Source organism: Odontomachus brunneus, unplaced genomic scaffold (genome assembly GCF_010583005.1).
Source record: "Odontomachus brunneus isolate Ranch 3 - 2012 unplaced genomic scaffold, Obru_v1 Obru_scaffold_039, whole genome shotgun sequence".
NCBI lineage: Eukaryota > Metazoa > Arthropoda > Insecta > Hymenoptera > Formicidae > Odontomachus > Odontomachus brunneus.
This window is the reverse complement of record NW_022639489.1, coordinates 1928539-1953946: the sequence shown is the minus strand read 5'-3', so window position 1 is coordinate 1953946 and position 25408 is coordinate 1928539. Positions and strand designations below refer to the sequence as shown.

The 25408-nt window shown below is 34.8% G+C and overlaps 1 protein-coding gene across 1 annotated transcript; it reads left to right on the top strand.

Annotated features, from left to right (window-relative positions):
• The first annotated feature begins 1897 nt into the window (after positions 1–1897).
• LOC116844074 (glutamyl aminopeptidase-like) lies at positions 1898–17683 on the top strand. The gene is made up of 16 exons (XM_032815184.1): positions 1898–1979; positions 2989–3248; positions 3397–3544; positions 6185–6455; positions 8149–8417; positions 9709–9843; positions 9912–10198; positions 11201–11289; positions 11965–12092; positions 12219–12422; positions 13896–13975; positions 14058–14206; positions 14695–14833; positions 16445–16558; positions 16901–17009; positions 17389–17683. The coding sequence occupies exons 2-16, from the start codon at positions 3112–3114 to the stop codon at positions 17557–17559; spliced, it is 2430 nt and encodes an 809-aa protein (XP_032671075.1). The 5' UTR covers positions 1898–1979; positions 2989–3111; the 3' UTR covers positions 17560–17683.
• The last annotated feature ends 7725 nt before the right edge of the window (positions 17684–25408 follow it).

The following is a 25408-nucleotide window of genomic DNA, read 5'->3' as shown; positions in this document are numbered from 1 at the left end:
AAGTATTTCATCAGTTCATATTTCCGCAAATCTGTCATATCTTCCAACAAATTTATCTATCAATTATATCCAATAAATCTATCTAGCTATCGCAAAATATCCTGAAATTATCTTCTAAACGTGAGTGTATCCTGATATTTAGGAAATCCTAGAGCACTTTTCAGAATATCCTGGGTGCATCCAGAATAATTCTGGCACGTTTTGTCCTTTCTAGGTTAGAAAACGTTTATACATTTACCCGTCAAGAGATTCCAGAGATTAACTAAAAATATAAACTTTCCTTAATTAATTTCTGAGTAAGTCATATGTTCTTTAAACGAGATCCATAGATTATTTACCTACATAGATGGCATCTCACACATAGTTCACGTTATCTACACGCAAATGTGAAATATCATAATTACGCATAAATGGGCCAGGTTGCCCTACAGGGTGTTTCAATTCTCGCGATTTCAATTTATACTAACAGGTTCTCTGAGCAGTTTGGAGTTAACTCATTGAAAATGTCAAGGTAGGTCATTATTTATGATGACATTTCAATTTTTCACATATTTTTCTACGACTAAAGTTCAAACCCAGACAACATAATGTCTAAAATCGGGACATAAGACTTAAAGATAATCTTTAAGACGCTTTAAAGATATTTATACGACATTTATACATAAATCGTCTGAAAGACATCTTAAAGATGATCTTATATCCCGATTTTAGACATTATGTTGTCTGAGAGGTAAAATTCTACTAAAATTCTACCACCTGAAATTGATTGAAGAAAATGATTTTGTTGAGAAAGAAGAGAGAAAGGCAGAAATACACATCCAGAAAAATATAATTCTACTCTGCTCTAAAAAGGGGACATTGGTCCCGATAAACGCGATTATTCGGCGCTTGTCTCTCTGTGATCGCGCAATTGGCATCGTACTTTCGTCGTCGGTGTCGTCAACGACGTTCGCTCGCACAAACGCGAGCTCCTCTTGCAGTTACTTCCACGTGCGGATGAAGAAGCACGGCGCGAGACGCAATTCACGGGCCCATCCGCGCGGTCAGCACACGTGCGAATCGATGTTCGCATATAGTAACGTTATCGGGTATCCTTTACGGTGGCCCGCGGGGATATCCGTTTACAAGCGTAAAGAATATCCAAGCATCGGGGTTTCGAAAGGGGCCAAACGCGGACACCCGAATCTCCGATTTACTCCTATTTCACGCTTCGTGGACACGTGCTCGCACACGTGCGCACGTCGTCGTCGGGCATTAGAAGAGTAACGAAGCCAGTCGTGTGTGCGCGTCTCCTCTTTTCCCGATTCTGATACCCCCTCGTGCACACAGCGGATTGTTGTTAAATAAATGTGTCGGTAATACAGGAAGATACGCGCGATCAGAGGATTATTAGTGCCGTATCCAAACGCTGGTATACGGTTACGCCGCATAAACGGCAGCTGGTAAAGCTAAATTCTCCCGCCGCCCGACGCCGCGTTTGATTTTCGTTGCGCAACACCCGTAACGTAATCTGCATCCAATGTTAACTGTCGAGATGCGATTCGCTCGGTTTAATCTGTCACAATAACCCGCAGTGTTCGGGGCATGCACCTTCTCTGTCTCTCTCTCTCTCTCTCTCTTGTAATCCCGAAAATCAATCGAGACGTCTCTAAAGCGCGTTATCCCTGCGAGTAAAGGGTATCCCAGCCGTTTTGACCTAGTGAGATAAGGAACCTTTGGACATGGAGCGTGTGTCTTGATAACAGCCCACGATGCGTTATCACGGTTTTTTGATTACGATAGTCTGCCTGAATATAAATTATCTTCATATCGGCCGCTTTCAAGAAACTGGCTGCGATATTGACGACGAGCCGCTCGCGGATCTCGAGCACCGCTTGTCCAAGGATGTCCTCCCCGACAGATATGTGCTTGCCTTCCGGCCCGATTTTATTAAGAACGAATTCCACGCTTCGATACAGATCAATCTTCGAGTTCGTAAGGTTCGGGGAGAATGCTCTCGTCAAGCTTCATTAATTCAAATACCGAGTTTTTGCTTATTCGGCGCAGTGAAATTTGATCGAAATCCATAGAAATTTGTGGGACACGATGCAGGGGAATTTGGGGCATAAAAAGTGTCGCAGGGCATAATGGAGTAGTGTCCCAGATAACATAATGTCTAAAATCGGGACATAAGACGTCTTAAAGATTATTTTTAGGATGTATGTCAGACGATTTACGTATAAATGTCTTTAAGGCGTCTTAAAGATTATCTTTAAGACGTCTTATGTCCCGATTTTAGACAATATATTGTCTGGGATGGATTACTTTTTTAAGAGATACTGCGACGTAATGAAGCGTTTTGCAATTATTACTGTTAGGTTTCTCTTACTGCACGCTATTACTATTTTCCAATCAAAAGATGTTAGATATTGTTATATGCGCTTGCTGCGTTTTTTGCAACTGCGTTGCAATTTGTTTGATACATTTTCATAAACAATGATACAATTCTGTTTTTTATTGCCGTATGTACATTAATTAATTAATTATTGAACGATCTTTTAGTATCTGTGTTAATGTCGATTAACTGTGTTAATGTCGATTAACTGTGTTAATGTCGATGATATTTTATACTATTACGTAATCCAAACTTATTAAACGTTATTACATAATCCAAACTTATTAACTTATCCGAATTTATTTCGAGGCATAACGAGATTATTTTATTATGCTCCTAAAATGTTACATTACATTATTTTTTTAATGTATATATTATGGTTCAGAAAATTGATATCAAATATTATCATTCCAATATTGATTGTCATTAATATTTTAATAAAAAAATAGTATATTTTTATCATCTTATAAGAAAGTGCTGTCAACAAATAATTATAAATAATTAAACGTACAAGAATATACTTTCCTATATTGCATATGGCTTAATAATTCATTTTATCATTTCGGTCAAGTATCATATAAAAATTTGAAGTAGTGACAGAATTTTATTTGTAGGAGCGAAACTACATCGCGCTGCATGCCAAAGACTTGGTTATCGCGTCAACACAATTGTACAAAGCTCAATCGCCATGCGAGCGGATTCTTGTGAAGTCCGTGTGCCACGTGAACGAGTACGAGATGATATTTGTCAGAACAGTCAAGCACATAGCGGCGGGCGAGTATTTTTTGAGGATGAATTTCAGCGGTCGTCTGACCGGGACGATGAAGGGGCTGTATCTAAGCACGTACACGAATTTTGGACACGAGCCTGATAGGTAAACCGATAATACAATTACGGGGATTTCGTCAAAGAATCGAACTCTCTCTCTCTCTCTCTTTGAAAACCGATAGATTTTACACACACAGTCCTTTTAATGAACGCGCAAAGAGACAGCTTGCCAGTTTAACTCGCTTTGTACGTAGGAAACTATTGGTTACACAGTTCGAGCCGGCCTACGCGAGGATGGCGTTTCCCTGTTTCGACGAGCCGAGCTTTAAAGCTATATTTCACATACGTCTCGTTCACTCCGCGCGATTGCATTACCGCGCATTGTCCAACATGCCAATTTCGGTAAGTTACGCGCGAAAATGGCCGCGTAATTTTGCGTCTCCCCCCACTGAGAGATAAAGTGTTGCTAATCTAACGAGATGTCAGTACTCGCGACAAATGATTTGTTAATATGGGATAGCAAATAATCTCTCTCCCGTAGTGAGGACAAATAATTTATTACTTTCAATTTGCTGCTCCAAGCTACACTTTTGTAATAGAGACATAACTAAGCTAACCTAAATAGACGAACAAAAATGTGATTCGTAATCGCAGACAACGTATCTTTGTTAAAATGATAAATAGTGTAAATAATTTATAATGGTAACTGTTTTCCTAACGATCATCAAATAGCAAACGTCCTTTTGTTCTGATAACTGAAACAATTTCCCAGTACCGAGTCGAAGTTTTAGACCCACTTTCGACCTGAACTCTCTAATATTTATGCACTGAGAAAAGAAACATTTAATATTTATAACTGTAATTACATAAAGAAATAATTATTATAAATTATGGTCAAGAAAATAATTTTTTTACTACATTTTATTATAATGTTATAATGTTATTATAATGTTAGTGATAATATATGCATGTTATTACTACTATTTTAATTTGTATTATTAAAACAACCAAAAAATATGGTTGGGATACGAAATAATTATAATTTTAGATCAACTTAAATCAACTATTTTTTCTTTCCGTGTGTATATCCTGCAAAAACCCACACAATACATATGTCTAAAACACGTTTTATAGACGTCTTTTCACGTGTCATTTCAAACGTCTTATTTTAGACGTTTTAAGGACGTCTTATTTTTACATCTTTTAAACGTCATATTTCAGGCGTCTTGAATGACATTTAAGACCACGTATAACTGTCTACATTACCGACAATGAGATTTATACACGCTATTGCTATAGCAAATATCATCTCTTAGTCTTTGTGAGCGTCGTGTACGTGATGTCAAAATCTTGGAAAAGTTTTTAAAAAACTGTGAATTTTTATAATTTCGTCGATGTACTTTTAAGTTACAATACCGAGTTAAAATTTCCTTTCTTCCATACAGAGGGTTCTTGAGAATAATAATTAAACTGTGGATTTGCTCATTCGTCCTGTTCAGGATTAGATATTGATGACAGCTAGCCAATATTAATAGTATCTAGCACTGTATGCTTTAAATTTTAAATCATGTACTATCATATATCGCTATTCGATAGCTTTGATAAATATTGCCGAATATCATATTCGCTAACTGTTATCGACATCTACATGTTTTACAGTAAATATGTATTGACACATATTTTTTAAAAAAAAGGAACAATGTCTTCATTAGAAGGTACAATTATCTCAGTATCCGAATCCAAATTAATAAATGAAAATGTCGCATACCTCTACTTTGATATTCGCGGCAATATCAGTTTTAAAACATAGTTATGTTGTTATACAAAGAAACTAAGTAACCTCAATATTAATAACGTATAACTACTGTTATATTACATCATATTTAATCCCAACTCTGAGCAGAACGGATGATCAAATCCACTCTCTAACCATATTTTTCAACTGACTGCGGTAAGTAAATGATAATAAATGAAACATATTTTCTTTCTTAATTTGTATATATATATATATATATATATATATATATATACACACAGGGTGGCCCACGTAAAGTGTTACAAGCTAATAACTTTAAACATATTTGTCCTATCAAAAAGTTGTTCATGAGAAAGTTTCATATATTCGCCTTTCTAACTACGTAAACAAAAATCCACTTCCGTCCCCTCTTAACTTTTGATAGGAGCATTTTCCAAAGAAATATTTCAGATAAAGTTTAATTGTTTTTTCCCGAATCCAAATATGTAACATTGTATAGAGGGTCCCATTTGAAACTTTAAAGTTACTCCTCGCCCTTCTTCAAGGGGGGACGGAAGTGGATTTTTGTTTACGTAGTTAGAAAAGCCCCTCGAATATATGAAACTTTCTTATGAACAACCTTTTGATAGGACAAATATGTTTAGAGTTATTAGCTTGTGATACTTTACGTGGGCCACCCTACATATATGTATACAGGATGTTTCAGAAATAGTTGGCCAAACTTTAAGAGTATATTCCACTCATTGTAAGGATGAAAAAAAATCATATAAACATGGGTTCGGAAACGCTTTCTTTCCAAATTATGAACATTTTTTATTTATTTACAGACTTTAACAATATTTAAACTGCAAGAATTTATGAGGACATCTTAAGACTCTCGTTTATGATACTCCTGTTGCTATTGTGGAAGTATTCCGAAATCGTATTATCGCTTCGTGTGACAAAATACGAAATACTCCGGCAATTTTTGAACGTCTTCGATAATCCATACGACGTCGATACGGAAGGAAATCATTTTCAGCAATTTCTGTAATGAAATATTCTTGCAGCTCAAATGTTGTTAAAGTCTGTAAGTAAAGTAAATAAAAAATATTGATAACTTGGAAAGAAAGCGTTTCCGAATCCATGTTTATGTGACTTTTTTCACCCTTACAATGAGTTAAAGTTTGGCCAACTATTTCCGAAGCATCCTGTACGCATATACATGAATACACATATCTATGAATTAGATACATCTATGAATATGGGCATAAGTGTGTATCTGAGTTCGAAAATATTTTCCGCAGAAAATCACGAGCGCGACGAACAACAGCGAACTGATGATCACGTACTTCGCACCCACACCTCCCATGTCCACATACCTGGTGGCTTTCGTCGTCAGCGATTTCGAGTGTCTGACATCCAGTATCGACAGCTCGGGCGGGAAGAAAATTCCGCTGAGCGTCTGCACGCGCGCCGTTTACAGAAACGAAGCGCGATTCGCGTTGCGCTTCGCTGCTCGCGCCATGAAATATTACTCCGATCTCTTCGGGATTGATTACCACTTGCCGAAACTCGGTAATCTCGCGTCAAGTCGCATCGCGTTTTACCTGAACAAATGCTCGTAATCGTAATGAGTTGTTTTCGCGGTGTGTTCGCATGAATTACGATATTCACGTCTATGTGTAGACAACAAATGAATTATATATGAGAGATATCTATTTAGACAATTGGTAATTTATGTCGTTTAAAGTGTAGCTTGCTCCAAAATTAATTGAGAAAAATTTTTATTTAATCTTTAGAATCTTGATTTAGATTTATAAATGTTTCTTCTAAACACAAAATTGGAGTCCACAGAATTCTCTGGGTACATTCTCTTAGCTTCAGAGTTAAATCTATCAGTCTGTCATGTAATGAAATGGAAATTTCATGCAATTTGTTATCCTTTTAAAACATTACATTTGTAATTAATATTCAAAGATATAGTGACTGTCTTATATGTAGAAAAATTCTACTGCGATTGTTCAATTTGCTTTTCTTCTTCTAAATATTTTGAAAACAGTATAATTTCATTCCGAAGACATTATTTTCTTTTATTTTAACATTCAACAATTTTTTTTTATTTTTTTAGGGTTTGTCAAACAAAGAGTTAATTCTCTTGATTGACGCTGAACTTATAAGGATTCAGAATATATTTTGAATAAATTTGTTGCTTATAATGAATTTGTGGCAAAGAACTTTGCTCATTTTGGACGCGTCCAGTCATCAGTTATATATAATATTGTAGATAATAATTAGAGCTATCTAACAACAAATATGTCATTACTATGTTCAGAAGGTATCCATATATCATTAGAAAGGTTTTTAGCATATCCTACATACTAAATTATTGACATAATATGAGCACAGCAGCCTAGAGTGCCATTCTTACGTGTGCAACAATATTCTTTAATAGAATCTTTTCGTTCAACATTTCTTTGTTACCGCCTTCACCATAAGGAGGTGCCTAACAAAAAGAAATCTTTAGAAAAAATCATTAGTTAATTGAAAGCGCGAAAATATCGTGTAAAGATAAATAATAAACGTTTTGGGCAGCTCTGATGATAAACTATCGAATAAAATAATATCATTAAGAGGTTAGAACTATTTTTGGGGGTTTGAGGATCTAAAACTAGTTTTTCTTGAATACTACCATTATTATCTGCAAAATTATATATAACTGATGACTGGACGCGAATGGTCCAAAAACCCCTATGAAAATGGGCGAAGTTCTTTGCGGATATATAAACTTATAGAATACCAGAAACAGGTAACATCTACTTGAACGTAGTATGTATTTTTGTGCGTGCATATTTTAATTATTCTTTTGCCGTGTATATTTTAATAATTTTTGCAATATTCGTATAGAAATTCGTATTTTTCATATAGACAACGTACGTTGTCGTTAACAACGTTTACGTTGTCTATATGAAAAAAGACCGTGTGTACGTAGACAATATGTAAGCAGCCCGCGCAGACGTAATCTGGAAATCTACACAGGGAGAACGATTTACTGAATCAAATAAATGTTTCTTTGGAACAGTCCAAACAAATGATTTGGTTGACAAAAATTTCTTTGGAACTAAGCCGCAAATAAATATTTTCGTTGCGTCAAAATGTTGTTCGATTAATTAAAAAATTCATTTGGACTATTCCAAAGAAGTGTTTACTTGATTCAACCAAATCGTTCTCTCTGTGTGCAATTTTGGTAATCGTCTAATTGAACGAACAGACTTGGTCGCCATCCCCGACTTTGCTTCCGGCGCCATGGAGAATTGGGGTCTGGTTACTTTTCGCGAAACGAAACTTCTCCACGATGAAGCTCGCGCTTCGTACGCGGACGCGAGGAACGTCGCCCTCACAGTGGCGCACGAGTTGGCTCACATGTGGTTCGGCGACGCGGTCACCATGAAGTGGTGGAACGACCTGTGGTTAAACGAGGGATTCGCCACGTACATGCAGCACCGAGCCGTAGATTCTGCTTTTCCGGCTTGGCAGCAGGTTCACAAGAATTTATTTCAGGATTAGCTCTGCGCGTGCCTTCGTATGTTCAAGCGCGTCGAAATATTCGTTAATAAAACGGACGCGCGTGGTGTTGTCTCGTAGTGAATTTTCGAGCTTTGTTTAATTCCGAACGCGGCGAATTCTTTCTTTCTCTTTCTTTCCATCTCTGGCCTCAAACATGGCTTCTTAAACGTTGCTTATGTTAAACATTGTGTTAAGCATTACTTAGAGCTGTGATAATTACTCTTTTCAATTTTTCTCTCCTCGTAGTCTTTCTATTACATTTTATTTTCAATTCTTATTGTTTCATTTTTTCTATAATGTATACTTTATTGTAGTATTTAGTGCTGTATTTTAAATGTGCTGAATGGGCTTATCTTACACTGAGAGAAAAATATCGAAAAAATAAGATATTTATTCAATGGGTAATAAAATATATTTGTTCAAATCTAAATTCACTTATTTAAATAGAATAAACAATTGCTTTTATTATTTAATTCATATTTTCTCTAATATATATAATGATTTTAATATATATTTTCTCATTTAAAAGAAATTTTTTCTCAGTGTGTAAAAATATGTATACAAGTACACATATATTATAAGTACACATAAAATAAATATTTCTTATTTTTTAGATGTTTCTTCTTTCTGTAGAATAATTAAACTTCCGTTGCTCTTCGGTTGAAATACCGCGTCTGTTATTAATTGAATTTAAATGAATTTAACTATTACTGCATTAATACAGCTTCATAAAAACGAGTAGATATATTAAAATATTAATTTATTATTGACTCATCAGAGTAAAGTTTAAATTTGGTAACAGCACGAGTCGCATTAATCTTATGTATTTACTCTCGCTATGAGCGCGCGCTCTTCCATAGTCTATTAATAAAAGTTATACTAACGAAATCAAGAAAATATAAATATAACCTAAAAGTAAATGAAAAGCCAAAAGTCTCAAAATTGACTTGAAACTACTTTTATACAATTAAAAAATAAAATTTTAATTGAACGTTCGCCTCATACGAAGGCAATGAAGGCTCAATGTTTATTGAAAAAATATATTTATACTAACAAAATTAAGAAAATGACTATACAAATATAATATAATCTAAATGGTTGTAAATAAAGAGCCAAAAAGTCTCAAAGTCAACTGTATGTGAAGCTACTTTTATATAATTAGAAAATAAATTTCCAACTGAGCGTTCGCCTCATATGAGAGCAATAGAGGGTTAATAAACGTTATTCATCATCATCACTCCTCGTCTCTGTTTGTCTATCTTAGATGGCTAGTTTCCCATTGAATACAAAGTACATCGCAATGAAGGATGACTGCAAGCCGAGCACGAGGGCGGTCGCGACGAACGTGGAAACCCCCGACGAGATCGGCGAAAAGTTCGATCGCATGTCTTATCAAAAAGTATGGAGAGCAACTGATATGAAACGCATAAATCGATATAGTATTAAACTGTCAATCACGGATGACAGGCGGCGGCGGTTATCAATATGTTGGAAAATGCGATGGGAAAATCCAGATTCGTGAACGGAATTAAGAATTATCTCGAGAGGTATCAATTTCGTAATGCTGAATCCCGAGAACTCTTCGAAATCCTGCATCACATTGATCGGGGCACAGTTAACATTGTCGAGTTCATGGATCGATGGACGAAGCAGTCCGGATTTCCGCTCGTCAACGTTCGACAAGACGGCAAGACTTTTAGATTATCGCAAGAGAGATTTGTGGTCAACAAAAAACGCGAGAAAGAAAAATTTACGTGCGTAATACACGGAAAAATGATAGATTTGAATGTACTTCACTGTAAAAAAGTGCATTTTATCTGTGATAGTCAATTCTTGGCAATGAAGTCAAAACGATCAGTCTTTTAACTAAGTTCGAATTAGTCACTGAAATTACTCTCTAAATTTCTTGGAGTAAACATTTCACTTGAAAAATGAAGTAACAGCGAAGTCACTCGAATTAGAATGACTTCTCACTCTTATAGAGTAAATTCCTTCACTCTGTGTCGTGGAGCGAATTTTCCCTCGACAAGTGGAGTGATGTTCGCCATTCGAGTTAGAGTGACTTTTCACTCGTATGGAGTGAATTTTCAGTCGTGAAAGAGTGAATGATTTGGAATTAGCGCGTGTATTGTTAAAGTGAATGACTCAAGAACCAGAAGTCTCAGGTTTCAAATCCCACGGGGTTCATCAGTGAATTTTTCTAACATATTATAAGTGAAATTAATTAAATGAGCACACTATTAAAAAAGATTGTAATAACTAGAGTCACTAGAAATCACAAATATACGATAGAACTTGGAGATTTTCCTTTTCATCTAATTGTAAAAATTCACTTTACTTGGAGTGAAATGTTCATTCTTATGAAAAGTGAAATATTACTCTATTCGGAATGACATTATTTTCACTATTACTTGTGTATTGAAGTGTGAGTATTCACTCTTTTTGAGTGAAACTTCACTTCAAAAAATTTGGAGAGTACTAAACTATTTCTTTATATCTGTGCATGAACGTTTGGATCAAATTAAATCGATGCAAATACCGATACAAATCGATCGAATACTTCGAAGCAAATAAATTTTCTTGAAATTTAAAAATCACATTACTAGGAAACCTGATGGAAAAATACTACATGTACTATATAGATCACATACTTTGATTCATGTAACAAAAACATATTTTTCTCGTAGACCAGTATAATTAATAGAAATCAGCTTAGCAGGCAATGTGTTAAATATACCGCGAATCGATTGTTGCAGGGAGACTTGGATCATTCCTTTAAAGTATGCGACTGACGACGAAAATGAAGGTGTCAAGTTCGATTGGTTTCTCGCAAATTTCTCATGTGGTAAATAGAAGCAAAAAATGAGATCACACGTGAAAAATCCATACGATTTTATTAAATAACACTGACCGCTTGCTGCTCTTGGAAAGCTTCTCAACTTCAATTAAAATTCTTGCGTTTTTCCGAATTTGATTAAGGTTTCTGAATATATCGTTTATCTCTTTTTAATGACGTCAGAAACGAAAAAACATATGCTAAAAATTCTTGCGAAATACGTTAAATAGATATAAGATATAAGATAAAAAGATATATCAACAAAATGACACTTGCAATCGATTAAGTATACCTTTAAAATAATCCAAACATTTTTCCTTTGCTTTAACAATCAATAAATAACGATAAATTAACATGACACGCAACCTTCTTTTTTAATCTAATTTCCTCATATTAATTTTACGATTATTTATTGATTGTTAGAATAAAAGGAAAGTATACGTAATATTTTAGAGGTTAATCGATTGCAGGTGTCATTTTGTGGGTATATATTTTTATCTTGACGTAATTTGTAAGAATTTTTAACATTCTCACCAATTTCTCGTCGCTTCTGATGTCATTAAAAAAGAGACAAACGCTGCGAGTAGCCAGGAGCTTTAAACTGCAGGATGCATCATTGAAGCTATCGTACGATAGTTCGTTTTTCCGGAGAATAACTCTGACATCTCGTATAATAAATCGCAGTGGAGCTATCTGTCGAAAGACCGGTGCAATGGATCAAACTGAATCACGGCTCGATTGGGTACTATATCGTCAATTATACGGAAGATGCGTGGGCCCGATTCGACGATCTATTGTCTCGTGACATGCAGGTAAATTCTGGCGAATAAACGTCGAAAATTGTAGTTTAACGAGGCCATTTCGTTGCTTGGTTTCTTTTCTTTTACTACCTCCCCTCCCCTTCTACCCTTCCACGATTTATTCGGGTCGTATTGCAGGCTTTGGATGCGATTGACAGAGCAGATCTACTACACGACGCGTTTCTCCTAGCGGATGCCACCGATATGTGCTATTGTATCGCTATGAATTTATCGACTTATCTTCGGAATGAGACAGCCTTGCAGCCTTGGATCATCGCCAGTCAATGGCTCATCCAGACCGGCAGGCTGTTGCATGACACGCATGTCTATGCTCGATTTCAAGTAAAAAGCACTATGAGTCAGTTTTCCTATAAAATTCCCAAAATAAAAATAAATTATTATCATCTTACATTTTCTATCTGCAGTTAAATAAGTGACAAAATTATTACGTTGCTAGTTAAAATTAAATGCAAAAAAAAATTAAATGCAGAAAGAATATTAAAATAATCGAATATTGAATAATTCTGAAACAAGTCTTTTAGTAAAACTCAACGTGAATAAAATAGCAGCAAATAATCATTTGCAGCATCAAGGTAGGACAATGTTGTATCTATACAATCACTATGAGTTCAGTTCCTCGAGTCGAAATTTGGGTTCTGCATTAACCCTGCAAGTTCCACTGAACTTGAAAGATCAATATCTGCAGATACAATGTTGTACAGATTGTATAGATACAACATTGTGCTACTTTGATGCAAATGATTATTTGCTGCTATTTTATTCACGTTGAGTCTTACTGAAAGACTTGTTTCAGAATTATTCAATATTCAATTATCTTAATATTCTTTCTGCACTTAATTTTTTTTGCATTTAATTTTAACTAGCAACGTAATAATTTTGTCACTTATTTAACTGCAGATAGAAAATATAAGATGATAATCATTTATTTTTATTTTGGGAATTTTATAGGAAAAAAATTTAATTAATAATTTTGCAACTTTGCAGTGAAGCAAAGACTGGAACTTAATTCAATTTTGCATAATTTTTGTGTATATTATGTGTTTTAATTTTTTAATTTCTGTCTTTTTCTACTATTTAGCATAAGACAATAAGAGCAAGCTTAATGATGTTGCCTCGCTTTTTTGGTTGTCCATTGTTTTTAGCTATTATATATTAATATTTTTCATTTGTACACAAGAATTATATAAATTTTTTTATAAACAAAAAATTATACTAAATTTTCATATATAATTGTTTTTAGCCATTATATTTATTGTAATAAATATTTACTGTTTTGCGATATTCAATAAAATATCGGATACATTCTGAAATTTATCGAGATGAAAGTAATAATAATAATTTCATTTTAAATAATAATTAATATTTCTAAATAATAAAATAATAACTTCTAAATAATAAATAATTCTAAATAATTCTAAATAATTCTAAATAATTCTAAATAATTCTAAATAATTCTAAATAATTCTAAATAATTCTAAATAATAACTTTATTCGACGCAAAATAATAAATATTCATAACAATAAATAACAATAAATATAATGGCTAAAAACAGTGACTGATCAAAACGCGAGGTAACAGTATTGTAATTATATATAAAAATTTAGTATAATTTTTTGTTTATAAAAAAATTTATATAATTTTTGTGTATAAATGAAAAATATTAATTTCCTATTGGAAATTGCATTCTAAGAATAACTGGAAAATAAATTGTCTCTTATTGGATATAAATGCGCAACTAATTAAAAAAGTATTGCAATTTTTCTCACACTGACTGTACGATACTTCGATTCCAGAGATACGCGCGTGCTTTGATTAGCGGAATGTATCGGAGATTCAATTGGAACGTCGATAGTAGCGAGTCGTTTGGTAACAGGTTAGCTGTAACTGTCCTGTACATTTTATTTTGCAAGCTGCGGCTTGACGTGTTGAGTCAATACCCTTTGTCGTGTTTCCAGAGAACTGCGCGCGATAATTCTACACGCTGCCTGTAGCGTCGCTCACAAGCACTGTCTCGCTTTCGCCAGGAACTCGCTGAGAGAATTCGCGTATAACCACAGCGCGGAGCGACCACATCCGGACGTGCGTTCGATCGTGTACTCGTTCGGTAAGGTGCGCTCTTGGTTTATTAAAGACGACTATTAACATACAAAGTAACAACTTCGTTAATGCAACTGAATTTTCTGTTACTTAGCGACCAGACGAAAAACAGAAACAGAAGGATTCCTAGATAGGATTCCTAGATAGGAAATTCTTACTCAACTAATTGTTCTCAGTTGTCTCAGTTGAATTTTGATACAGCTGATTATTCAGACGAATAATAAAACTCGATAATTAAAACTCCGTTGAGATATAACTGAGAGCAACTGGCTGGAGTAGAAACCTCTTATAAGAATCTTTCTGTTTCTAGCAGCAAGCTTTTTATCTGATTCCAAAGTAACAAAAAATGCAGTCACACTAATGGAATTGTTCTTTCCGCACGTCAGCGAGTTTTTCGTTTAGTCCCCATTCAGTTATCCGAACTAAAATTTCTTTTCTGTGCAATCATACATATATTTTTTCATCGATCCTTTACGATAACGTGTGCTGCGTCAGGTATCGCCATGCGGTCGGATGACGTTGAAGCTGTATTTGAGACGCTGTGGCAACGATTCTTGCAGGAGACTGATATACGCGAGAGAGAAAGATTGATGATCGCGTTGGCCAGCGTTCGAAACGCGACCGTTCTTAGTCGGTGTGTAAATTTATCATACAAACGAAGAGGAAACTATATTGACAAAAGGAGGGTGTCAAATTTGAGTCAATTTCTGTCTATTATAAGTAACTTTAGTGGACCATAAATTTACATGGGTTATCTAATATACAAAAAACAATTGTATCACTGGTAACATTTTGAAAACCACTCTGTGTTACATATTCCAATGATTCGCTAATATATGTTCTATAACGAAATAGCTGATTCTGTTTTTTCTGGTTTACTTCCCATTCAAAAACTGTTACAAAACATTTCACCATTCTTCTTTTAGAAGTTTTCATATGAATTTGGAGAATAGTATAAATACTAATTGCATACATAAATCAGAAAGATAGAAATGAAAATTCCGCGTTGTCATCTCGTATATTTATAAGCTGCAAATTCTCTATTCTCGATTATGTCTGAGAATGGGAATAAATTACAATTGAATAAGTCAGTAAATATGTTTCAGAAATACTAATATATCGATTAAATAATATTATAATTAAAATCGTAATGATTAAATTTAGAGATAAGGACTTCATGGCGTCACTCGTGGATTTAAAGACTGAAAACCCTCTCTACTTTCGATTATATCTGGTAGAAGAAATAATTACTCAATGAGTAAATCTATAAATATTTCAGAAACCGCATGTCAATGAATCATGGGCTATATAACATAGAGCGTTTTTCAAATTGTTTCTACGGGTTACCAGTGATACAATTATAATTTTTGTACATTAGATAATCCATATAATGTAAATTTATGGTCTATTAAAGTTATTTCCAATAAACAGAAATCGACTCAAATTTGACACCTTTTAGAATGGAAACCAGAGCAAGATGCCACACTTTCCAAAATTTCCAATTTTTCAGATAACTAATTGTTGTTATTGACTGTACAGACATAATGGAGACAACCTCTCTTTATGTTTTTATTCTAGCAATAATCCATATATTTTATTCTGCAATAACCGAATTATGAATATGTTGCAATGTGGCTATCTTGCGCTTGTATCGGAACAAATTGTCTAACAATCTAACATAAACACGTATAAAATACGTACGTAAAATACGTACGTTAAATTTGCATTTTGAAAAATATTTTATTATTTTAAATTATTTTGTAGTAAGTAAGGTTTACTATTGCTATGTGTTTTTCTTTGAAAAAAATATAAAAATATATTTCTCATAACTAGGATATAGTAATTTCATTTACATTCGCGTAAGATTAATTTTACTTCATACTTCTTCAAAAACATTTTTCATGAATGGAAAGCACAAAAAATATTGCTTTGAAAAATATAATGTTTTTAAATTATCAGAGGAAGATATCATTATCGTCGAAGTAGATATATTGTACTTCTGATGAGATTATTATAATATAAAAATAAAATTATAACGTTGTTAAAGTTCAGAATTTTAAAATTTTTTTAACAAAATTACCTATCGTTGCTTTTATGTGAAACAATGATTGTTCATTTATGTACATTAGTTTCAGATGAATATTAATTTTTCTTCTGTACAATATTTTGATTTGCTTTAACATAGGAGATTAACCGAGTGTACATCGAAGCTAATTTTAAATAGTTGTTTCTTTTTTCCCGCCAGATATCTCGAGATAGCGACAAATGAGAATTATATTCGCCGGCAAGATTTCTTCGAGGTGCTCGTGAGAATTGCTCTAAATCCTGTGGGACTCGATATCGCGTGGAACTATATACGGTATATCTCTTGTTTTTTGCGCACATTCCGCGGGCATGCTTATTATCGCGTCATGTTGCGGGCTTGCAAAAGTCCGTCGTGCTTTAAGTCGCGTTTCTTTAATTAAGAATAACGAGCATTAATAATAATGTTTCTTTGATAATAACGGTACGTGTCTTGTATTCAATCAATGTGTCTGACATTGTTATTCGTTATTTATGCTACTTTTTAGATAATTGTTTAATTGCGTATTCGTAATATGATTCATTCTTTGAGTCAATAAAATGACAACATCGACAATCCGATTTTTGCAAGATCTTGATGATTACATTATCGTAATTACTGTCGTTCGCGCGTGTGTAGATCAAGCTGGAATGATCTCGTTGGAAAATACACGCTGAATGATTACGCTATGGGTAACGCGATTGCCACGATAGTGTCTCTGTTTAAGGACGAGACTAGATTCAGAGAGGTAAGAGACTAGACACACAAACACACACACACACACACACTCTCTCTCTCTCTCTCTCTCTCTCTCTCTCTCTCTCTCTCTTTCTCTCTGGGGTTTACACTTCCTAAAGATTACAGTATTTTTTAACGTGTTAGGATGTCTGAATCTGTACGTTATTATAAACTTAGAAGTATAGTAGTCATATGTAGTAAAAATTATGTAAGATTTCACAATAATAAATAATAATTACTTCATCGAAACGCAATTATTAATTAAACGCATTTCATGAAGATAAATAAAATATTACTATAATAAGAAAGAAAGAGAGAGAAAGAAAGAAAAAGAGAGAGAGCGTTTGTTACGATTAACAAGAGTTGCTTCGTCAGTGTTGCTATTTTAGGCCTTGCGATTTTTCGACGAGCATCCGGAGGCGGGGGTCGGTGCAAACGCGAGGATAAGCGCTATCGAGGAAGTGAAGTTTAATATCAACTGGCTCCGAATAAATGTACAGAGAATAGATCAATGGCTGAGAGTCAGTGGCTGTGATCAAATACCCTCTCTGTGTTCGTAGATTATAGAAGCTTCAAGATATTTTTAAGTTATTTTTTATTTATTATGCGGATAATTGTAACGAATAATCTGAGAAACGCAAGGGAGAGATTGTTGTGTACAACATTATACATTGTAACGAAATGACGCGAATAAATTTATCAAAATTTCTGTTTTGTTTTCAATTATTACGATTTGTTCAAACGCGGAGAAACTATAATGTTTTGATATATCATGATTTGTGAAAATTCGTGATTTTATCTGCAGACTCGATTACATTACGAAATTTTTTGTTTCTCATTAATTTAATAGATATCTGTTCTTCCAACTCAGTTTAACTTACTTTTGTGTTTCAGACGTCGAAGAATATTCAAAATTTTATTTTAACACGACGTCATTTTCGAAAATACACCTTTGGAAACGCGAAAATTACTTTTAAAAACAGTAAAAAATTATCGAAGGGGCAGAGAAGTGTGTTCCCAAAGTGTGATCTAGCAACATGACCGCGATTTCTACTCAAAATAGATTCCACTGCGCATGCGCGAGAATTCGACTTTCCTATAACGCTACGTAATCAGGGAAAAGTTTTTCCCCGGTTGTCTTTGCCACTTCGAAGGACGACTTCCGCAAGGCGCAGTCTCTCGCGATGGTGCGTAATCGACAATAGATTCATCGGTAAGATAAAATTAAATTTAATGTGAATTTAGTTTTTGATAGAATTTAATTGAATTTAAATAACGATAGAAAATAATTTGAATAATTTTTGATGATCCTCATCTAATTATAACAATAAAAAATTACGATATTAATAATAACAGAAAATAATTGAATTTAATGTAAATTCAATGAACAGCAATGATGCGTGAGTATACAGTCCGAAAGAGCTTTCTTCAGTGTCAAACGGTCGTATGTGAACGCTAAACGCGCGACTCGCAGGCAGGAATTGCTCGCGGTGAATTGATTTTTTACGTTGAGCTACGTTTTTGAGGGCTACCAAACTCTACTTTTTGTCCGTTCCAGCGATTGAATCGATTACTCAAGCAAACCGTCATTTTATTTTTAATCCGCAACTTGCTGCAGATCGAAAACCCTAACATGAAAACACGGAAATACGCGTTGGTTACTATAATTTTCACATGTTTGCACTGAGAGAAAACAATATCTAAATATAAGCAATACTTATTCGATGAGTACTAATGATATACTTATTTCAACGTGCATTAGTTATTGGATATGTCATTGGTATTTGTCGAGTAAATATTCCTTATTTTTAGATAATTTTTTCTTTCTGTATATTTTAGAATTCCTAACTTCTAATTCAGTTTTATTCCCCTCCCCCATTAGAATTTCATTTGTCGTCTTGTCAACGACAAACGCGTATATATAAGAAAATATCTCTGAAGAGATAGTATGTCGTATATAATACGACATAATAAGTTATAAATTACATAGTATATATATAAAACATAAATATAGAGTATATATAGAGCATAAATAGAAGATATATATATATATATATATATATATATATATAGCATATAAAGAGCATATAAAGAGCATATATAGCACATATAGAAAATATAAATATGACATGTTGAAATATATCAGTTCAATATATCATCAAGAAATAATCCGACGAGAAGAAAGCCTCCCGAGTTGAAATTTCAATTGGCCATTGTTATACAAGAATGATCCAATAAAAAGAATTATAAGTTTTTATCAATGGATATTCCATCTATCTTTTTATACAAAACGAAAAAATTCAAGCCTTACAGACATTTGAAATGAATTAAGAAACAGTTTTCTTTTTTACCAGTCGCGTCTTTTTTGCATATTTTTCTAAGTACTGAGCTAGTCAATACTCTTAAAGAAATGGAAATACTTGACTCGTTGAACAATTGCGAGAAACCTCAGAGCTAAGTTTTTTGGTTGGATCATTCTTACGTGTAACTCCGGCGAATTGTAAATTACAACTCTTACTTTATTTCCCGTCGGACCCAATGCAATTTACGTCTACGTGCATGCAATCTACGTAAAGTGACGCTTGTGTCTACTATATGAGCGTCTAAATTGCACGCTCACCATTGTGCGTTGTCCCACGGTGTCCAGAGTCCATCCTGTCGCTGCATCGGCACTGCAATGGTCCTCGCGTCCCACGTCGCCTGTAATCCACTCCCGACCGCGGGATCTAACGGAGATTTCACGATAAATCCCGTCTCGAGTTGCGAATCGCGTATGAAATGTCGCGAACTGCGTTTTCGAGAAAATGCCGGTCTTTCGGATAAACGACGAGTATGTACGACGAATTTAGCAACGGTCCGAATCGAGTTGTAGTGTCGCTTTGATGCACGCGCGACGCGAATCGCTTACGAAGAAAGCGAAATCCGCGAGCGAAGAGAACGCGCGACGCGGATTGAAGGCCGATTTCGCGAAATTTTTTGACGCGTAGACCAAGTAATCGCGCGAGATTTTCACATATGACACGGAATATCCCTAATATGACGTTTCGATGGAGCAGCGTGGTAGACTGCAACGCAGCTCCGCAATATTTTTGCGGATAACAGCTCCGCAACATTTTTGCGGATAACAGCTCCGCAACATTTTTGCGGATAACAGCTCCGCAACATTTTTGCGGATAACAGCTCCGCAACATTTTTGCGAAGACAATTCCGCAATGTTTTTGCGGATAACAACTCCGCAATATTTCTGCAAAGTTCGCTCTCGACGCTTCCACAAATACGATTCGGTGAAATTCGCAAATCTATCAAAACGCATAATCGCGAAACGCGAGTGTGAGTGAAAAACGCGAGTGTGAGTGAAACACTATGAAAATAACGACAATAGAGAAAAAGATCTATTCAAAATTTACGCGAGAAAATGTTATCGTTATCGCGTGAGACGTCTGTCTCCTCAACGGACCTGAAATACTTTCGCGAAAACTTTTCCCCGCAATATTTTAGCGAGGACACTCCGCAATTTTTGCGAAGACAATTCCGCAATATTTTTGCGGATAATAGTTTCGCAATACTTTTGCGAGGATAATTCCGCAATGTTTTTGCGGATAACAACTCCGCAATATTTCTGCGAAGTTCGCTTTCGACGCTTCCACAAATACGATTTAGTGAAATTCGAAAATCTATCAAAATGCATAATCGCGAAAGCGAGCGTGAATGAAAAATCGAAAACTGAGAATTGCGACGATAGAGATAAAGATCTATTCAAAATTCACGCGAGAAAAATGTTACCGAAAAATGAGGCGCCTGTCTTTGTTCGTCGCGCACCGCGTAAATAAACAAACAATTGTTCGCATGCCTGACTTGTATACATCGCGTTTTTCGCGAGGGATCAACGTTCACTAGCATTGCCCACGTTAGCAAACTCTAACTCTAAGTGAAAAATTGAAAACTGAAAATTTTCCGACGATCGTGAAATTCGCGAGCAATTTGTGTATCACGTTAGATTATTTCACGCAGGCGCCGCACGACATCGAATTTTATTTAATAACGAGGCATGAATTCTGTACTTTACAAAATACAATCGCGACGCAAACTTACGCGAGAGAGAAAATTGAAAAAATTAACGACCGGTGGAAGATCTATTGACGCGGATGATGTGATCGCGCATTTTATGTAGCGCAATTTCTATGGCGCAATCTGCGCTTTGGCGCACTGCTCGAGCACCTGGACAATCATAATTCAATAAAACTGAATAATTTCTTTACATAATTTTGAATGTTCAGAGCTGAAATATACTCGATACTTTAAATATCTGCCAATATCTATCATAGTATTGATATTTGATTAATCAAAATTTCTTTCGACAAGAATCGTTGACCAATCGATAATCTAAGTCAATCAATCAATTAATAAATATATGTATATTGGGAGAAAAATACTTGGAAATTTATTTGCCAAATTTATGTAGAATATTCATTATTACTAATATTATTATTTAAAAAAGCGATCTTCCAAATGTTTCGAGCAGTGTGCTTTTTATTGGACGGCACATACATATATTACACTACAGCAAAGTAAATCGCATTGGTTCAGTAAGCATGCACTACATCGAAAGACTTGTCGTCTTTCTATTATCAATATGTTTCTTATTTTGACTCACCGAACCGCTGATCAGGGCAGCCACGTTCTGCTTTTGTTTCTGGAACAGAAAAATGTTTCGCCGATTAGATTTATGCATTGATGTCGATTTGAGTGAAGAAGATTAAAAGATTAAAAAAAAACAAGCGCGATATTGTTTACGCTGAGAGAATTTTTCGGAATACATTTACACTAGAATGTTCCACTTTCCTTTCTCTCAACGTTGCAAATAAATCTGTTAGAACAAATCAATATTTTTCAAGTGATAATGTTACCCAGAAAGATTTTCCCCGCGTGTAATTATGATTTAATGCGATCTTTGATTCAATTCAAATTACTTTGAGCAAGAAAATTATCAGTCTTGTCGGATTTCTAATTAGGAATGCTAATTAGTGATGCTCACCTTCGAGCTGACCCTGCTTGGCCCGAGCCGGATCCTCCGGCACAGCATCCCCCTAAAGTCGACTCATCATCTACTTCGTCACTGCAACAGAAAGCAGATTTAATTTAGTATTAATTAATTATACACAATAATGAAGATATTAAGAAATTCGATTCAAGCAAGAGAGTTTCCAGTTTTGTCGAATTTCTAATTATGAATACAAATCGGTGGAGCTCACCTTCGAGTCGACTCTGCTAGGCCCGAGCCGGATCCTCCGGCGCGGCATCCCCCAGGCATTGCATCCCTTAGACCGCCGTGTGACCGCGTCTGCTCTATTGGATCTCTGTAACAGAAAGCAGATTTAATTTAGTGTCAGTTAACAATTTAGTAATTTATTATCAATTAGTTACACACAATAGCAAGACGAGGTAAAGAAATCGTTGTAACGGCACGTTCGCGCGCGAGTTGCTTCCCAATGCGCAATAATAATTATTAAATGATAACCGAATAATGAAGTAATAATAGCCGATTAATAAATGGATAATGATAATAATATCTGATTGACAACCGTATAATAATATCCGCAAGTGAATAATAACCCAAACAGTTCAGCTGTTATCGCCGTTGTCCAGTTGTTGTTATTCATTGTTATTAACGATTATTCGATCATGATTATTCAATTCCCAGATAGCACAGAGAATTAAAAAAGAATTCAAAAAGAATTCAGTCATCATGTCACCAATTCTGAGTTCAATTTCATACAAATGCAAAAAGGATTCTTCAGAGTTCAATTCAATGAAAAGAATTCTTTTTGCATTTAAAAATTAACTCAGAATTGGTGATATGTGACTGAATTCTTTTTTAATTCTATGTACTATTTAGGAATTGAATAATGATGATCGAATAACAATAAATAACAACAACTGGATAACGGCGATAATAGCTGAATAGAGACGAGGTAAAAAAATCGTCGTAACGAGACGCTCGAGTTGCTTCCCAATGCGCAATAAAAATAATTAAGGCTCCTGGCCCTTCGCATTGTCTATCTCTTTTTTAATGACGTCAGAAGTAAGAAAATGCATGCTAAAAATTCTTGCGAAATACGTAGAAATAAAAATATATATCCATTAAGTAACACTTGCAATCGATAAACCAATTTGTAAGATATTCCGTGCACTACCCTTTGCTCTAATAATCGATAATTTGTCATAAAATAACGTGACATACAATTCATCTTCTTAATTTCTTCGCCTATTTTTATTCAAGTTAATTTACAATAAATTGATTATTAAAGCAAAAGGGGAGTGCACGCAATACCTTAGAAATTTGTTTAATCGGTTGCAAATGTTACTTTATGAATATATATTTTTATTTTAAAGTATTTCGCAAGAATTTTTAGCAAGCATTTTCTCACTCCTAACGTCATTAAAAAGACATAGACAATGCGAGGGGCCAGGAGCCTTAAGTGATGACCGAATAAAGAAACAATAATATCCGAAATAAATGAATGATGATAATAATATCTGATCGACGTTGAGGAATTCAATCGCGACGTTTCTCTCTTTCTAACAACTAAAAAAGCAAACGAAACGCAGTAGTTACCTGCCGAGGTGAAGCTCGCAATACTTGCTCGCGTGATGAGCACGCGTCTTAATTCGTCTTAATTACCGCGAAGTCGAAACGCGGTGCTAAAAATCGGTGCGGAATAATCTAAGAGAAGTAACGCCGCACCTGCCGACGTGCTCGCCTCGGCGGTTGAGAGTGTTGTGGCGTACCGCTCGGGCACGTGTTGTTCACGCACGCGTGTTTACGCGACCTCGGCTGCGCGCCGTCTCGCTCGAGGCGGCCGTTACGACGATCTGTTTACCTATTCATTGTTCAGCCTAGAGTTTTTATTACAGCCGTTGCCTAGTTATTGTTATCGTCGATTATTCGATCATCATTATTTCGTTATTATCCACTCGCGCGGATATTATAATACGATTGTCGACCAGGTATTATTATCACTTCCATTTATTATGCGAGAGTTATTATTTTTATATTCGGTTATTATTTAATTTCTTCGGTTATTAATTAATTATTGTTATTAGGTATAGGAGAGTAACTCGGGCGTGCCGTTACGACGATTTCTTTATCTCGTCTTCGTTCAGTTATTATTGCCAATAATATTATATTATCATCCACTTATTAATCGGGGGATATTATTATTATTCTTTATTCGGTTATTATTTAATTATTTTGCGCATTGGGAAGCAACTCAAACGTGATCACATTAACTGAAATTATTATCCAGCAGACGGTGCTGAGTGAGATACGCACACTTAATGTTATTTTCAAAAATACATATTTTAGGAACGCGAAAATTATTTTAAAAAACTGTAAAAAATTGTCGATAGAGCACATAGAAACGTAACTTTAAAAATATTTTTTTCGTTTTTGTCACATATTGAGCAATGCTCCAATTAATTTTTGCATGTTTTTTGTTGTATAAAAGCATTTGTAATTCTGTGCAAGCAACAAAACGTAAACTTTGCAGAAAAAATCAATGTTGTGTCGATAAAATTTTCATGTTCAGTATCCCCTTAACTAATTGATTAAGACCCAGCATATATAATTATGTATGTTCACTGTGGACCCCGAATTTTTTATATTAGCAAAGTAATAATTCCACTGATACTATCGATCTTAAATAGAGCTACATTATTCGTTCTAACTCGTGAAACAGTAATCTTGCTGCCTAAGAAATTAAGATAGCGATCGTATACAGAGCAGAATTGACGTTTGAAATTGTGTGAAATTTTACAAAAAGTAAGCAAATTTTTCAGTTTCTCAATTTTTTATTGGTCATCTTAGGGTACAAAATCTTGACAATTTTATATATATGATTATTATCATGATTATGAGATTTATTAAATCAAATGTATTAAATTTTGTAACTTAGGCACACGTGCACAAATATGAATGCACATAATTCCAGAAAATCGTAATATATAATTCACATATATCCAGAAAATCGTAATTCTCAACTACTAATTTTATTCGGATCACAAAACTTTTCAGTATGAGTGTTTTTTAGGAATATTTTATGAAAAAAAAAATTTACTCGAATAAAATCGAACGAAATGACGAGTAAACGTGCCTCCGTTATCGAGTTATCAAAATTTCTTTCGTTACTCACTGGCTGTGACCAGTGAATCGACGTAAACAGCCTGCAGTCTCTCTCTCTCTCTCTCTCTCTCTCTCTCTCTCTCTCTCTCTCTCTTTCTCTCTCTCTCTTCCTCTCGCGTCCCACCCGAATGTGATACAAGCAATCTGTCACCCGACGGTTCTCGCTCGCGGTGAAAGTGCCTGTCCTCCTGCGAACAAGATGAACGGGACCGTGCATTACGCGCTGG

What these genes read in the sequence shown, in the direction of transcription:
- LOC116844074 (XM_032815184.1), top strand. Translation starts at nt 3,112, where the DNA reads ATGATATTTGTCAGAACAGTCAAGCACATAGCGGCGGGCGAGTATTTT. An exon ending in TGTCCAACATGCCAATTTCG is followed by an intron (nt 3,545 to 6,184) that starts GTAAGTTACGCG and finishes TATTTTCCGCAG; the next exon opens with AAAATCACGAGCGCGACGAA. An exon ending in CGCGAGAAAGAAAAATTTAC is followed by an intron (nt 10,199 to 11,200) that starts GTGCGTAATACA and finishes CGATTGTTGCAG; the next exon opens with GGAGACTTGGATCATTCCTT.